We start from the raw sequence: 16293 nt of genomic DNA, 5'->3' as shown, positions 1-16293 counted from the left end.
ACCATCCATCTGCTCGCTAACGCACATAAACCATCCATCTGCTCGCAAACGCACATAAACCATCCATCTGCATCCATCTCATAAACCATCCATCTGCTCGCTAACATAAACCATCCATCTGCTCGCTAACGCACATAAACCATCCATCTGCTCGCTAACGCACATAAACCATCCATCTGCTCGCTAACGCACATAAACCATCCATCTGCTCGCAAACGCACATAAACCATCCATCTGCTCGCTAACGCACATAAACCATCCATCTGCTCGCTAACGCACATAAACCATCCATCTGCTCGCTAACGCACATAAACCATCCATCTGCTCGCAAACGCACATAAACCATCCATCTGCTCGCTAACGCACATAAACCATCCATCTGCTCGCTAACGCACATAAACCATCCATCTGCTCGCTAACGCACATAAACCATCCATCTGCTCGCAAACGCACATAAACCATCCATCTGCTCGCAAACGCACATAAACCATCCATCTGCTCGCAAACGCACATAAACCATCCATCTGCTCGCAAACGCACATAAACCATCCATCTGCTCAAAACTCCGGTTCTAAAACGATGCATTTGACTCATTTATTGGATTTGAGAATCAAGTGTAGCCTACTAACACTAGAAAGCTCAGTGATGCTCCTCTTTTAACAGTGGACATCAACTGCTTTCAAAGGGTGCTTTTTGTTTCCCCCCGCGACTTAATTTAGAACGCTGTAGGCTACAGTGACTGGCGTGAATGCGCCTGGAGAGGAATATTATTTTCTTGCATAGAATACAACAGGCTGAACAATTGAATAGGTAAACTATTCTACTATGGGGTTGTCAGAGTTTGTTGTTGCTTAGCCTACTTGTGTTGTTGGCTGTAGAAAATTAAATGTAGACCACAGCTTTTTCATTAGATAATTCAAATAGGCTAACGGAATGTACCGGGTCTCAGCTCCACCTGGCTCTCATTTGGATCATAGGTGCAGTGAACTGTAGTACTACAGCATTCTCTGCAGCAACAAAAAAACACTGTAGCCAATACTATAGTAATGTTCCCAAAAACACTACAGTCTGCAAAACACTACAGTTTTTTAAAACTATACTGCAATTCAGTAGCCTTGTTAGAGTGTGCGCCCTGAGATTGGAAGGTTGGGAGTTTGATCCCTGGCCTAGTGATACCAAAGACTTTAAAAATGGTACCCGATGAGTCTCTGCTTGACACTCAGCATTAAGGAGATAGATTGGGAGTAAGGCCCTGCGATATAGACTAGTGTCCTGTCCAGGAGGTGTACTTGTACATCAAGCTGCCTTGTGCTCCTGCTCCTATGAGCCATTACGACTCGCCAATGCTTGTGCAAGGATATTTACTATATACTACAGTGTATAATTTGCATATACCCTGCTCATTCCCCTCCCTCATATCCCAATTTGTGCCACCAATAAGTGAGAAACGTACATGCCAAGTATAGACCATATATTGTGTTCCCTACAGGTGACAGAAAAGAGCAGAAGCTTGAACTATATGTTCAAACCTCAATACAACCTTCCTACAGGTTATGGAACATTTGCTCAGTAGGTTTCCTCAAGCATCTGAAAAAACACTACATTAATTGCTTTAGTATATACTACAGTTATTTTACTACAGTATGTATACTATAGTTAACTAGCATTTATACTATAGTGTACTGTAGTATTTACAGTTAACTAAAGTGAATACTACATTTGTCAGCAAAAACACTACAGTGAATACTATATTCTTTTTTTCATGTTGGTCTGCTGCTTCTATCCAATATGCCCTGGAGAAATCAACATTCATCCTGACTGAGAGATAAGGTCCTGAAAATTAGTAGAATGGACTGTATAGTTGTAGAGAGACTCTGTGACAGTGTAGAGCAGAGTAAACCCCAGGGGGTTTTGTTAGAATTGGTTGAGCTGGGCTCTTTATCTTCCTCATAATGCTCAGGGCACCTCCACTGTCACGGAGTCCCACGGGATGTCATACTGAGTAAGAGAGCAACCTTCTACTCACGATTCCCCTCTTCCCAAAGCAAAACACATGGATCACTGTGGGGACATGTCACTGGTGAGGCAGTGCCAACTAAAGGACCTGACGCCCGTCTGTGCCAGCCCAGTCATACACACACAGACCGTTCTATCTGGCACACAGTACTGCGCCGTATGTGTGACTTGGATAGGCTGTGGATAGAGGCTCCAGAGATGTTTGAGTGCAAATGTCTTTGTGCATTCTCTGCTGTGTTTCAGCCTCTCTCATCACCTCAGCCTGAAGAATTAGGATGAAGAATTTGCCCTCATTGCTCCCCAGTCCCAGGCAGGTCACTTCACACTGTGTCTCAGAGCAACGCGTCGAGGCCTTAAGGTGCACTCATCCGTGCCGCAACATAACATCCAAGTCAAAATGTATTCAGAAAAGGCCCCTTGGGCTGACAGCAAATTGAAACAGGTTATAGGGTAAGGGAGAATCAGACACCTGGAGGTTCGAAGACCGCCACTGTACTTCTGCCACTTGAATCAGTTTACCTTTCTTTTAGAAGTGTCTGTGTGACCGCTCACCTACACTATTGCACTGTGTAGAGCTAAGCTGAGACCAACCTGTAAGAGTGGGCTTTTCATCCCCAGAGCAAGGCTGCGTAACACTGCAACGCCTGCTACTCCCAAAACAATTACATGCTAACCTGAAATGAGAATTAGACTTTTAATCGCTCAGCGGTGAGGCATCCCAAGGCAGGAAGTTATTATATTAGCTGCTAGTGCTCTGACCTTTGTCCCAACCCTATACCTCGGTCTTATTTGCCTTAGTCTGAGAACCAGGGATAACTCTCTCCTATTGGCTGTCATAGTGAGGAAAGGACACCATCCTTGGTGAGGACACCATTAAAGTAAGGAAACTTCATTCCGAGAACACCATTCATAGTAAGGACTCCATCCTCAAGTGAGCCCTTGTCATATCAACAGTCCTGCAGCCACATTACTCTCACCCTGCCACAACAGCACTAAGGCTGAGGTATTTAATTGCTTGTCCAAAATAATATTCTGTTTTCCCTCTTCATCTGCAGAGATGATTTCTCCCCTCCTCATTAGCATGTTCTGCACCCCAGCTTTTTCCTGCAGGCCAGAACAAGTCCATAATGTGTCCGTTCAACTCACAGAATAAAAGCTAGTTTAGCAGCCTATAAAACCTGGCAATAGACAATAGACAGTAAGCAAACTCCCAGCTTTTTTTTTTTTTTCATCAGCAGTGGAAATAGCAGTCACTCCACCTGAGGTGGGTGATTCTACATTAATGACTTACTTGGCATGAGGATAGTAAAGAATTCATTGGAATAGGGGTTGAATGTCATTGTTTTTGAGACAATGGTTAGACCGGAATGTATTTGAGCCAGGCATTCTGTTTTTTTTCTACTTTCAACAATACATCTTACTGCTTCTACTATTTTATGAGGGCAATTCAATGATGAAACATAACATCAGGACTCTATTCGTTTATCCAGAGAAGGATGAGACTTGACAGGCAACATGTCATTCCTAGCTGTAGAACTCCCTCCTGCACAGCCAGTCCTGTTTCCCGGTTACTTTATTAGCCACTGCAGCAAACAGACCAGCGGCTCCCTGGTGGATAGGGAAATGCACTCCCCTTCCCGTCCCCTTATTTATCGAGCCTCCTGTGCTATTAAACAAGTGGGCCATTCCCAGTGAAAGATGGGCCGGCGCACCAGCACTCAATTTACTCTGGTAATACCCCCATCTGGACATGGGCGATACATTACTGAGGGGCTCGGTCTGCGGGGTGCCCCCCGCCATTACAGTACAATGGATTCCACTGTGTCAGGCACCAGTAGAGAATCTTGTATGTTGCCCTTTATCTTATTGTGGAGGCAGTTTCAGAGTTTGTAACTCAGTTATGAGCCATACCAGAGCTTGTGTTGTCTGTGAGGCTATTGACACGAGTCAAGTCATGCTCAGGTCTTTTGATTCTGTGTTTTAAAAGCCTCATTAGTAGCTCTCTTCAGCCACTTTCTATGCTAAACCTGGAGCGTAATTAATGACTCTGACCTGCAGTTGAAAATTCCACTGGTTGACTCCTTGTAAAATGTCAAAGAAACATGTAGAGGCAAAGTGGAGAGGTCAAAGAGCAGTCTGTCTCTCTCAGGTAAACTAATACTCCTTCCTTTTCAGTCTTGCTCTCTCCTGGTTTTCCCTGCTGTTCTATTGACTATGCTGTGGTATACTAACCTGACCTGTACCTGTTACTGTCCAGCATTTCTCTTACTCTGCTCTCTTCTGTTTTCCCCTTTACCCCTCATCTCTCACTTGATCTTTCTCTGCCTCTATCCCTTTATCTCTCTTGCGTTTTCTCTCTTTTCCCTCTCGCTCTACCTCCCTCTCTTCCACTCCTTCCCTCTTGCTCCCGTCCTGGTGACCTGGGCTGCCTGCAGTAGAGATTAAAGTAATCAAGGATCTGCCGTGGCCCCCTCCTGTCGGTCAGCTCAACCACAGTCCTGCCCTGGTCCTGCTGGAGGGGGTGGAGTCACCCTCCGCTCTGCCCCCCCAGCCAGCCCAGCACTCCCCTGGACACACTGCCTGTGACCAGCACCACCATGGTGGGTTTTGTTGTCCCTGTCCTGTCTGTCCATCCCACCACCATCAGAGAGGCTCACCCAGCACCCCTTACCCCTCATCAACAATGTCCCCTTGCCTCTCTCTCTTGCCATATCCATAACCATATCTAATTTCCATGGCTCATCCTCCTCTTCCTCCTGTTCCCTGGTAGGGTACTGTACTGGTGAACTGTCATTGTCTGTCAAAGTAGAGAAATTGCATGGGTGACAACATAAGACATAAGACAGCATTCCATTCACTATAACAACATACCATACAGTTGTAAGACAGCATTCCATTCACTATGACAACATAAGAAAACAGTAACAGCCAGTTTACTGTGTGACCTCATCGAGTGAGGAGGAAGTGATTGATCAGCTCTACAGTATCTTTAAATCAGTTTGACGGTTCACATTATCTCTGTAATAACTGCCCTTTTCCATCTGGATTACATAGGGCAGAAAATCACTATTACTAGCCCGGTTGTGTGGACGAAGGCTCATTACTTTTAATGGTGCTGAATTGCCTTCTGAATGGGTAATTGGAAGTGTAGGTGAACCATAATGCCACTGTCAACATAGGCATAACTGTTCCAAGGCAAGCATCTCCTTGCCCACTGCTCTTTATAGATCATTCTCTCAAACCCTTGATTAAGAACCCATTCAAATCCCAAAGTTTACTACTGTTGGTGAGAACCTCCATGTAGCACAAAGTGTCTGACCTTGTTCTTCTAATGCTCTGTGACCAAATAACAACCCCATTTCCAGACTTCTGGACTTGAGTCACATGACTCGGGACTCGACTTTGACTTGAGACTGATGACTTGAAATGATCTGGCCAGGTTTTGTAACGTGTTGTCACTCATTTTATGGCAACACTCAGCAAGAGACAGTAACCGCAGCATCGGCCTTGCAAAAAAAAAGAAACGTGCAACAGATTGTCTAGTGAAACGCACACTTGGCCTTCTGATTGGACCAGCAAACTGTCAATCAACACAGGTCGGGTGCACTAGTGAACATATTTCTGATTTGCTGTACAGCACAAACAGCAAATTGTAGAAAGAGGATTGGCATAATAAATGGTTTGGTGATCAAGAATATTGACTGTTTACTTTGCAAGCTCACCAGGAATGGGGCATCGGGCAACAATTAGACCGACTAGTATAGGCCTACTGGCCATCTGGTTATTTCAAAATTGCTTGACATTGATAATTTACTTTTCAAGCTTGCATTTGTAATTTGTTAAAACAAATGATTACTGTGGCGAGGACACACTATAGTCTCTTCACTTGAGCTCTCCATACTCCCGCCAGCGGAGAGTGCTTTGTTTTCTTGCTTTCTGTATTCCATATATAATCCTACTGTGTTTGCTGGCGTTTCATCATTCCGTCCTGTACCGTTTATTGCTACACTTGTTTGATACGATCCATTTTCATTTAGTCATACCATTTCTTACCCTCTGAGTGGGCGCAATGTTTATTGTGCACATGAACGTTCGCAAGAATCCTGTGGTAGAAGTTATTTTTAATTGATTCAATGTATGGATTCTTTTGTTCATATTTCTCGGGTTATGTCCGAGTTCCGTGTGTGTCCTACTGTATGTCTCTGTCATTCTGGTTGTGTGCAATAGGAGCGTGCCCCAGTGCGCATAGAAACGACTAGGTGGCCTGCGCGCCAAGCTGTGGAGACGTTGAATAAGATGCATTATTTTCTCATGTATGAATGGTGATGAAGTTAATAATCATCAAGTCTGATTAAAACAAATGTACAAATGTTGGAATGGATGTGGAAATTGCTTTTTACATTGTAGAAGTAGTTTATTGGTTGTAATTGCCAATTGGGTAATGGTATGGTCCTGGGAGTGCTCAAGTGCTTATATGTACCTGTTTGAGCTCCTGTTAGATGGATTCGATTTGGTTTCTCAAGGGGAGGCTTTACTGTCTCGCCCGCTACCTATGTCCGTTCAGATAGGACAGCTTATGCCTCATACAGAAGCTATTTCCTTTGGACTGTGTATATTTGGTAACTCTACTTGTGTATTTGTATGATATGGGCTTTCACCATTGGATCGCTGAGACCTGTAAAATAAATCTACCCTCTGAGCACGTCAACCTGCCTTGCATTCTGCAGATGTCACACCCTGACGACTGCAACAAGATCCCTATTTTACAATTACATCATGTGTTGTAGACAAATTAATTAAAAGGGCTGTCTGGTAGCCTCAGTAAATAGACAAAGATTAGCAGTCCTTGCATGTATAGATGCATTTTTAACTTAACTTTTAAAAAATACATGTGAAAACTTGACTTCCTCTTAGAATGCACGACTTGGGCTTGACTCGAGACTCGACCCATTCTACTTGAGACTCACTTGAGACATGGACATTGTGACTTGAGACTTGCTTGTGATTCGGTTAATAGTGTCTTGGTCCATTTCCTATTATGAAGCCTCTGTGTGTTTGCCAATGTTTGCAGCTTTTCCACAGCTCTACAATCAGTAACTAATTATCCAGAGAGAGAGAAAGGCGAGGGGCCATGTGTAACAGAACTAATACTCAGGCTGAGGCTCTGTACTCCCCTGGTAGTGTAGAGGGGGTGTACTACTGCAGAGAGACCAATGGAGACTGGGGTTTGAATTGGAAATGTTTGTCCTTCATACTGTTCTATCCATTCCAACCAGTACAATGAGCCATCCTCCACCAGAGAGCGTGCCTGTAAAATGAGCTGGCTGTGTTCTGAGGGCGAGGACAGGGCAGATGTCTGATTTATGCCCCATAATGCCTTGGGAATGGCTGCACTTCCCCCATGCATGGGATATGAGTGGGTTTTAGTGTGGCGTCTGGCTGAAAGAGGATCCTCTCTCTGTCTGAACTCCCACCACATCACATGGGTCAGATGTTGGATATAGAGACTGGGGGTGGAGGGCTCTCTGACCTTTCTGTGAGTACAATTGCAGGCCTCTCACCTACTGTCGCCTCTGGCTACAGGCAGGCCTCCACTCAAACAGGAGGACAGAGTAGGTAGAAGTTGTTCCTTACCACTGCCACAGGGTCCGATGTTTTGACATCCTCCTAATGGTTCAAGTTGAGTGTAGGGTTATTCATCTGATCCTAGAACTGTTGTTAGTGGCAAAAGCCATTGCTCCTCCTGGTCGTAACCAGGTCTCCAGGTTACAAGTGTTACCAGGGCCATTATGATTAGCTGTGTGATTATGGACCTGGATGGAACAGTGCCCAGTACAGCCGAACAGAACCTGTCTCACCAGTTCAACATCATTATCATATTTAAATATTGTCTGACAGCCGTGACAGTAAAGATATTACATCTGCATATAAATAGAAGAAAGTCCTTTGTCTGGATGTAATGAAGAGCTTTTGCCTTTGTTTTCTGATGTGAATTGATTGTCTGGGTGTTTAGGCCATTCTCTTACCTTCTCGTCCCTTTGTCTCACTGGAATACAAAACAATGTAATTAAAAGATATCCAGATTTCATTTTTGTTCAAGGAATCTGCGGGATTTTAAGCCTTTGGAGGATTGTTCCTTTGTTGTTGGGAAAACTCGTCGGAATACGTTTTGGGATTACATAGAAAAATAACATGCCTTGATGTTGAACTCGTCAGAGAAGAAGACCAGTGGGCTCAGCAAATGTGTTTCTACATAATCCTTTCAGCAGATCCTATTGGACTTCCCCTGGATGTCAACAGAAAGCAGGGGTTTTACAAGCTGCTCGTTCTCTCCCATGGCCTTGTATGGTTTTATGGTTTGATGCTCACAATGTGTCATGCATTTCAATGAGCCTTCAAACCTGTTAATCATTTCACACGTCAAGCTGGAAATCTTAATTGTAACCCTATAATACAGCAGTAGATCTCCAGCTTTCCCCACTGACCAGTGAACTCACTCTTTTGACGGAAGTACCATTAGTAAATGAGAATGAATTAGCTGGCTTAATTAGTAAATGTGCTGTGTGGAAGGTGGGTGGTTGTCTCAGTGAGAGGAGGCAGTAGTGAGTGGTTTTCAGCTTGCTGGATTCCTTCGTCGCTCTATCTCTGCTCTGCTTTGGTCTTGGCATGTTCTGGTCCTCTCTAGATGTCCCTTTGACCCTTTGTGGCCAATCAGCTCCCTCTCTCCATCTCCCTTCCTCTCTACCTCGACCCCCCTCCCTCCATCCCTGCAGCCTGTGTTTTGTTGGGAGCCTGTAGAGATAGATGGAAGGCTGGAGAGGGTGGGCCCTTCAACCATCCATCACCGTCTGACTGACGGTTCAATCTGATACCTAGATTCCATTTGCTCTGCTTTACACGCCACAATACAGGTCGTGTAGACAGGCTGGCAGACACACACACAGAATGGTGTGTGTGTGCGTCCGCGTGGGTCCTTCCATCACTCTAACTGCCCCCCAGGGCTCATTACCTGCGTGCCAATCCTCTCTTCAATCCCCTCTTGTCCGTCCTGAGTGTGAGCGGTGGAGAATGAAAGGGAATGAGTTTGGGCTACGTATTGCCAGGAATCAGCCAAACTATAATAACGCTGCAGCTCCAGCTATTGTGGGGTGAGACGGTTGGCAATCATAGAAGACACATGCTCTTCACACTCAAACAAATAAAATGGTCGCTTTTTTGTTGTTGTTAGTGGCTCACTCCTTAGTAATGCCTCTTTTAAGCTATCTGCGTTGCCTCTGAAAAGGCCTGTTCTGACGGTAGAGGTTGAGTGGTGAATGCCGCTGAGGATTGCCATTCACTCTGCCGAGGTGGAGTCAAAAGCAAGAGAAGAACAATCGTTTAATCACACTGAGCTGGTTCCTCGTGGATCTGATGTTACTGTAGATGTCAGAGTTTAATTGAGGTGTTTAGGAATTAGTATTAGGCATAATTACAGTGGGATTGAGAGCTCTGAATAGGGCTCAGGTGAACGTCAGTCTAAACTATCACCATCAAACCAATAATAACAGACTTTAGTGTTGGTTCATATTCCTTCATAGCCGTAGACCTGGAATGGAGACAGACATTTGCCAATGTCATGTACTGGTATGTGATAGCTGATAGCATCAAGAACGTGTTCTGTCTGCCACAGTGATGACAAATAGCTGACCGAAAGTTTCCTCAAATGGGAACTCCTCGTGTTCTGATAATACTCTGACATTCACAAACACATACTGACACACTCATATAGCACACACCAACACACACACTTATACGTTCAGAGCACAGGAGGCTGGTGGCACCTTAATTGGGGAGGACGGGCTCATGGTAAAGCCTGGAGCGGAATTAGTGGAATGGTATCAAACACATGGCTTCCAGGTGTTTGATGTCGTTCCGGCCATTTATTATGAGCCATCCTCCCCTCTGTAGCCTCCACTGTTTCAGAGATACAGAGGACATTTTTTTTTTATAGAGATAGGGTTTTGTTTCATTAAAGAGGAAATACAATTTATAGACTACAGCAGTCCCTCTCCTGCTGTCTCCTCCTGTGACATTATTGCACAGACGTACACTCAGGGGAAGGTTTGCTGCAGAGCTACAGATTGGCTGTGTCCTGGCTGACAGGGTGAGGGGCTGAAAACACGCATCTTTTCCCACCCGGTCAGTCTCCATGGAAACCCTATCTCTCACACATACATTAAACATATATGGATCAGACTTGTACGGTTTACAGAAACCGATTTGTGAAAATATATCCTCCATATTTGACTTTTATTTAACAACGGAGACTAGCAAAGCAAATCATTTTGCCTCATTTATACTGTACAATGTGTGTCACCTTTAGACTCAACTATGTATTCGTGCTATAAACTGTATCATTATCGTTTTGTATAGCCAAGCCATAGAACTGTGTTTACACAGGCAGCCAAATTCAGATTTTTTTTTTTTTTGGCACAAATTGGTATTTTGACCAGTCAGATCTTTAGCCAATTATCTGGGCAAAACATGAAAATTGGGCTGCCTGTGTAAACAAAGCCTTATTCTATTAAATAAAATAAATACTTACATGAACAATAGAAATTAGGTTAAGGGGAGCCCCTGGTGGTCACTGGTGGAACACCATGATCATGTATGTATGATGTAGCTTTTTCCAGTGGTAAGCACATGTTGTGCATGCTTCAGGGATGCTCAGAATAGGTTTCTGCTGTTCAGTATGTAGCTTAGCATCAGGCAGAGTTAATTGCTTCTAGTTGTGCATGTCAGGCATTTACATGAGGTTGTTTTCTAGAAGACATCTATCTACATTTATTGATTCATAAAATACAAACAAATGCAACAATTTTAACGATTTTACTGAGTTACAGATCATGTAAGGAAAGCAGTCAATTGAAATAAATTAATTAGGCCCTTATCTATGGATTTCACATGACTGGGAATGCAGATATGCATCAGTTGGTCAGACACCTAAAATAAAAGTAGGGTCATGGATCAGAAAACCAGTCCGTGTCTGGTGTGAACACCATTTGCCACATGCAGCGCGACACATCTAATTTACATAGAGTTGATCAGGCTGTTGATTGTGGCCTATGGAATGTTGTCCCACTCCTCTTCAATGGCTGTACGAAATTGCTGGATATTGGCGGGAACTGGAGCATGTTGTCGTGCACGTCGATCCAGAGCATCCCAAATGTGCCAATGTCTTATGAATATGCAGACCATGGAAGAACTGGGACATTTTCAGCTCCCAGAAATGATGTACAGATTCTCACGACATGGGGTCGTGCATTATCATGCTGAAACATGAGGTGATAGCGGCGGATGAATGGCACGACCACAGGCCTCAGGATCTCGTGACGGTATCTCTGAGCATTCAAATTGACATCGATAAAATACAATTGTGTTTGTTGTGCGCCACTTATACTTGCCCATACCATAACCCCACTGCCACTATGGGGCACTCTGTTCACAAAGTTGATATCAGCAGAACGCTGGCCCACACAACGCCATAAACGCTGTCGGCCATGTGCCTGATGCAGTTGAAACTGGGATTCAGCCATGAAGCGTGCCAGTGGCCATCGAATGTGAGCAGTTGTCCACTGAAGTCGGTTACGACAGCGAACTGCAGTCTCGTCAAGACCCTGGTGAGGATGATGAGATGAGCTTCCCTGAGACGGTTTCTGAAAGTTTGTTCAGAAATTCTTTTGGTTGTGCAAACCCACAGTTTAACCCACAGCTGTCCAGGTGGTTGGTCTCAGACGATCCCGCAGGTGAAGAAGCCAAATGTGGAGGTCCTGGACTGGCGTGATTACACGTGGTCTGTGGTTGTGAGGCCGGTTGAACGTACTGCCAAATTCTCTAAAATGAAATAGGAGGTGGCTTGTTGTAGAGAAATTAACATTCAATTCACTGGAAACAGCTCTGGTGGACATTCCTGCTGTCAGCATGCCAATTGCACACTCTCTCAAAACTTGAGACTTTTGCTGTGTGACAAAACTGCACAGTAGCCTTTTATTGTCCCCAGCACAAGGTGTACCTGTGTAATGATCATGCTGTTGAATCAGCTTCTTGATATGCCACACTTGTCAGGTGGATGGATTATCTTGGCAAAGGAGAAATGCTCACTATCAGTGATGTAAACAAATTTGTGCTCAGCATTTGAAAGAAATAAGCTTTTTGTGCGTAAGGAACATTTCTGGGGTCTTTTATTTCAGCTCATGAAACATGGGACCAGCACTTTACATGTTGTGTTTGATACGTTTGTTCAGTGTATAATGGTGGAAGGACTGTAAGGACTCTCAATGTTACAATAGCTTTACAGAAAGTGAAACGCTATCCTTTGACTGGAGGTGTGGTCTAGACTAGACACGCGCATTCCTCCCCATCGACATGTTCTGATTCCAGTGGCTCTTGTCTGTCTGTCTGGAGGAGCTATGTCCACTCAGTGAAGTTAAACCCAGGCCTGGAGTGAGATTAGCCCTTGAGATGAGTGGTGGCAGGGGGCATGCAATCACAACTAAGAGTATGCTAAATTAACTGCCTTCATCAGAGGCTCAACGTTTGATGTTGCTCCACTCCTCTTGAAGCCCTAAAGCGGTCTTCAACATTCTGTCAGTGACAGACTGGTAATGTGTTTGATGTTGAAGGGTGACCTCCGTTTATTGCTGGGGTTAGCAAGCGAAGGCAACTGGAAATGGGGCTCTTTCCAAAGGATGGTGTGACATCAACTACAGAAATGACCTGTGGAGTAAAACAGCCCACTCTCCTGTGTCAGTGTCTCTGACCGCTGACCACTACCAGGAAGTTCTGAGGTTTCAACTTCTACTCCTGGTCCCCTCCCACCCTCTGATCTCACATCAGACTGTGTAAATAGGGAGATTGAGTAGCTTGTTTCTGTTTGGTCTAAAAGCACATCTCTAACTCTGTCAGGGTCGTGTCACGATTTGGATGGATCACCTCCGATCCCCCATCAGGCCGAGCAGCAAAGCCCTGAGAAGTGCCAACTTCCAAAGGAGCCTGTCTATTCTCTAGTTGTTGACCTTGGCACTTTTCAAGGCCTGGCTCAATGATTAACCTGGACAAGTTTGTGCATGTTGTGTTTTCCCTCCCGTCTGGCATTGTGTACACAGTGTGGCTGGATTGATTTCTGTCTCGCTCTGCCTTCATCTGTGAAGTTCCTTGAGGGAGATATGTTGTACAGAGTGGTGCGGTGTGTGTTTAAACACTGAGGCATGGCTGTCTCCTCTCATTAACACGTCTCACTGCAGGACAGCGCAAACAAGCCGGGAAAGACCAGGAGGAATCATGAAAATGAAGTCCCAGCGTCCCCGTGTTTCACAGATATGCCTGATGTTTTGAACACATGCTTCTCTGAACTCAACGGCACTTTAATTGCATTGCTTATAATTGCTGAGTGCAGGAAACACAAGATGGATTTCAATGGTCAGATTGTTGAAGCTAGAATCCTTAGTTGCTACTTCCATTGTAGACTTATAATGTCATGAGATGTACCCATTGATTCTTCAACAATATAACTTGTAAATGTGTCATGAGCTTAGTTCAGCTGTCGTACCCATTCAGGCTCAAAAATATCAGCTTGTTTTTTACTCGGTTTGCAAACTATGTAAACAAACACTGAATAGCCTCAAAACATGGTTAAAACTGTAATTATGATATCATAGATGGTCTGTCCTTGCATCCATAGCTCTATGAATTTGAGTGGTTCCATTTCTCGAGGCCCGTCCCTTAGCTTTATACAGAAACGGAGGCGGGGTGTCCAGTGTTCCAAGGCTGATGTTTGAAATGTCTCCAGGATGTCTCTATTGAGATGCTGTATTGTGTATTGTATTGTGATGCTCATATCTGGCTGTGTCTCCTTCATTTACAGTCCAGTTTGAAGGGGCGGAGAAGTCCAGAATGTCGCCCACCAGGGAGGGTAAAGGAGGGCGTCCGCCCCGCATCCACTCCAGTTGCTGTCTGGTCAACACCAAGATGAGCTCTCTGGACCACTGCAGTGCTGCTCTGGGGGAACGCATTGACCCCTCCATGTCCCTGGAGAGCCAATTGTAAGTTATCCTCCCCTACCGTCTTTCCATCCACAGAATTATTATGACTAGTAATTCTATTCCTATGATTCTCTCTATGGATTTGGTTCTTTTGTGTTGGCTCTTCTGAGGTACAGCTGTGGAGATATTTGATTGTCTTTTGATGTTAGATAAGACACCTTCTCCACTTGAAACTCTGCTATATCCTCCCTCTTCTCTCCACCCTGTAGCTGGTATCATGGAGCGATCAGCAGGACGGATGCAGAGTCTCTGCTGAGGCTGTGTAAGGAGGCCAGCTACCTGGTGAGGAACAGTGAGACCAGCAAGAACGACTTCTCCCTCTCACTCAAGTAAGACCCTTCCCATACATACTGTCCACTACACACAAGTAATATGTGTACAGTTGACGACACCCTCTCACACACTAGAGAATATCCAGCACCTGCTGTGCCTTCAGAGGTATTCATACCTCTTTTGTCTTATTCCATATTTTGTTGTTACAGCCTGAATTCAACATTTATTATTTAGATTTAATCCATTTGGATTTAATCCACATAATACCCCATAATAACAAAGTGAAAACATGTTTTCACATATTGAACATGAAATACGGAAACATCTCATGGACCCACAGGTCTTCCTCACCTCCTACCTACCTGCTGACTGTCTCTTCAGTATGGTTATACACATCACCTTTAAGAACCCTGTCCTTCCTACATGATGCCCTCCCACCTCCACCAGGTAACATCTCTAGCCCCGCGGACTTGCCCAGAACTGAATTCATAATGCCCCCCTAGCTGACCTCAGCGCCCTGACTGTGACCTGTCTCCAGGCCAGCGGAGGGTCCAGGGGACAGGCCCTGGTTGGTTTAGTCTGGTCTGACATTTAGCTGGAGGGTAGCTTAAAGGGTCTCGCTGCACAGCTGGCATTCACCTCCACAGGGCAGTCACATCCCATTGACTCCGAAGGCTCTGAGGGCTCACACTACCGCAGGGAGCCAGCCAACTGATGAGTGTCAACGGGCTGCCATTTCACCAGCACACAGCAATCCCTGTCTGAGAAAAGCATTTCACCACAGGGGCAGAGAAAGTGCCTCTGATATGAGCCGCAGAGAGGATAACCGCTCGAGTTATGGCCATGGAAGACAGTTGTACAGTATTATTGTCACCTTTCTTCAGATAGAAACTGACATTTGTGCTCTTTTGTTATTCACAATAAAGCACATATCTGTCGATAAAGTCAGCGATAGATTAGATACGTTGCAGCAGGAGGAAAAACTGTTGCTGGGCCCGAGGACGCTCCTCGTCCGTCTGCTTTAGGCTTATCTCTGCTGGCAGGAGGAGATGATGCTGTCCAGAGCTGCTCCACTGCACCTCACACTGACTGACTGCTCATTTCATTACCAGAGCTCTGGGACTCTGCTCTGGCCTGCCAGGGGACACACACAGGGAATTAGACTGGTGGGCTTGATTGGACAGACAGTGCTGGGCCATTGGCTGGACTGTCTGGTGCAGTAGGCTGGTAGGCCTTATTGGATAGACGGGGCTGGGGTTGTTTGGGGTGACTTTATTTAACTAGGCAAGTCAGTTAAGAACAAATTCTTATTTACAATGACGGCCTACCCCGGCCAAACCCGGACGATGCTGGGCCAATTGTGCGGAAACCTATGAGACTCCCAATCATGGCCGGATGTGATACATCCTAGATTTGAAACAGGGACTGTAGTGATGCCTCTTGCACTGAGAAGCAGTGCCTCAGACCGCTGTGTCACTCGGGAAGGTCACCAGGACACGTCCCATGCTGTGTCTGAGGGGGTGGAGGAGAGGAGTGTTGTTGATCTCCAGTAGCAGCTTTCCTTTTCAGCTAGAGCCCACGAACTGTGACCTTTCAGCCAGCAGCACTGAACCTCTGACCCTGTCAGTCCGGCTGCCTCCATGGCCAGTCACTGTAGTAGAAAGTCATATTGACTCTGAGTTCAAAGTTCAAACACGTAGACTTCTGAGTGTGTCTAGGACCACCAATGTCAATCCCAGAATAATGGGACTGATCCAGAAAGGAGTGATGGAATGAATTGTTCCGTGTCTGTGTGCTTGTGAACCATACATCATAGTTGTGTAAAAGGCTGTTTACAACACACTCTTTGTTGGACCTCCGGCACAGATCAGTGGAGATGTCATCCACACAGGACAGAGAGCAAAGGCAGGAAGGCAGATATTTC

At 45.2% G+C, this 16293-nt stretch overlaps 1 protein-coding gene across 4 annotated transcripts in view; it reads left to right on the top strand.

Moving 5' to 3' along the window:
- The window catches only part of LOC118393803 (SH2 domain-containing adapter protein F-like), a 126478-nt gene that overhangs the window by 97641 nt on the left and 12544 nt on the right, over positions 1–16293 (top strand). For 3 of the 4 annotated variants that reach the window (XM_035786884.2, XM_035786885.2, XM_035786886.2), the window contains 2 exons: positions 13919–14096; positions 14306–14425. In XM_035786884.2, the coding sequence (XP_035642777.2) occupies positions 13919–14096; positions 14306–14425 (298 nt within the window). Of the gene's footprint in view, positions 1–4451; positions 4617–13918; positions 14097–14305; positions 14426–16293 lie in introns of all 4 variants that reach the window. The other variant, XM_035786883.2, reaches the window with a different exon arrangement.

This window comes from Oncorhynchus keta, chromosome 14 (genome assembly GCF_023373465.1).
Source record: "Oncorhynchus keta strain PuntledgeMale-10-30-2019 chromosome 14, Oket_V2, whole genome shotgun sequence".
NCBI lineage: Eukaryota > Metazoa > Chordata > Actinopteri > Salmoniformes > Salmonidae > Oncorhynchus > Oncorhynchus keta.
The sequence above is the reverse complement of the archived record's forward strand: the minus strand, read 5'-3'. Positions and strand labels throughout refer to the sequence as shown.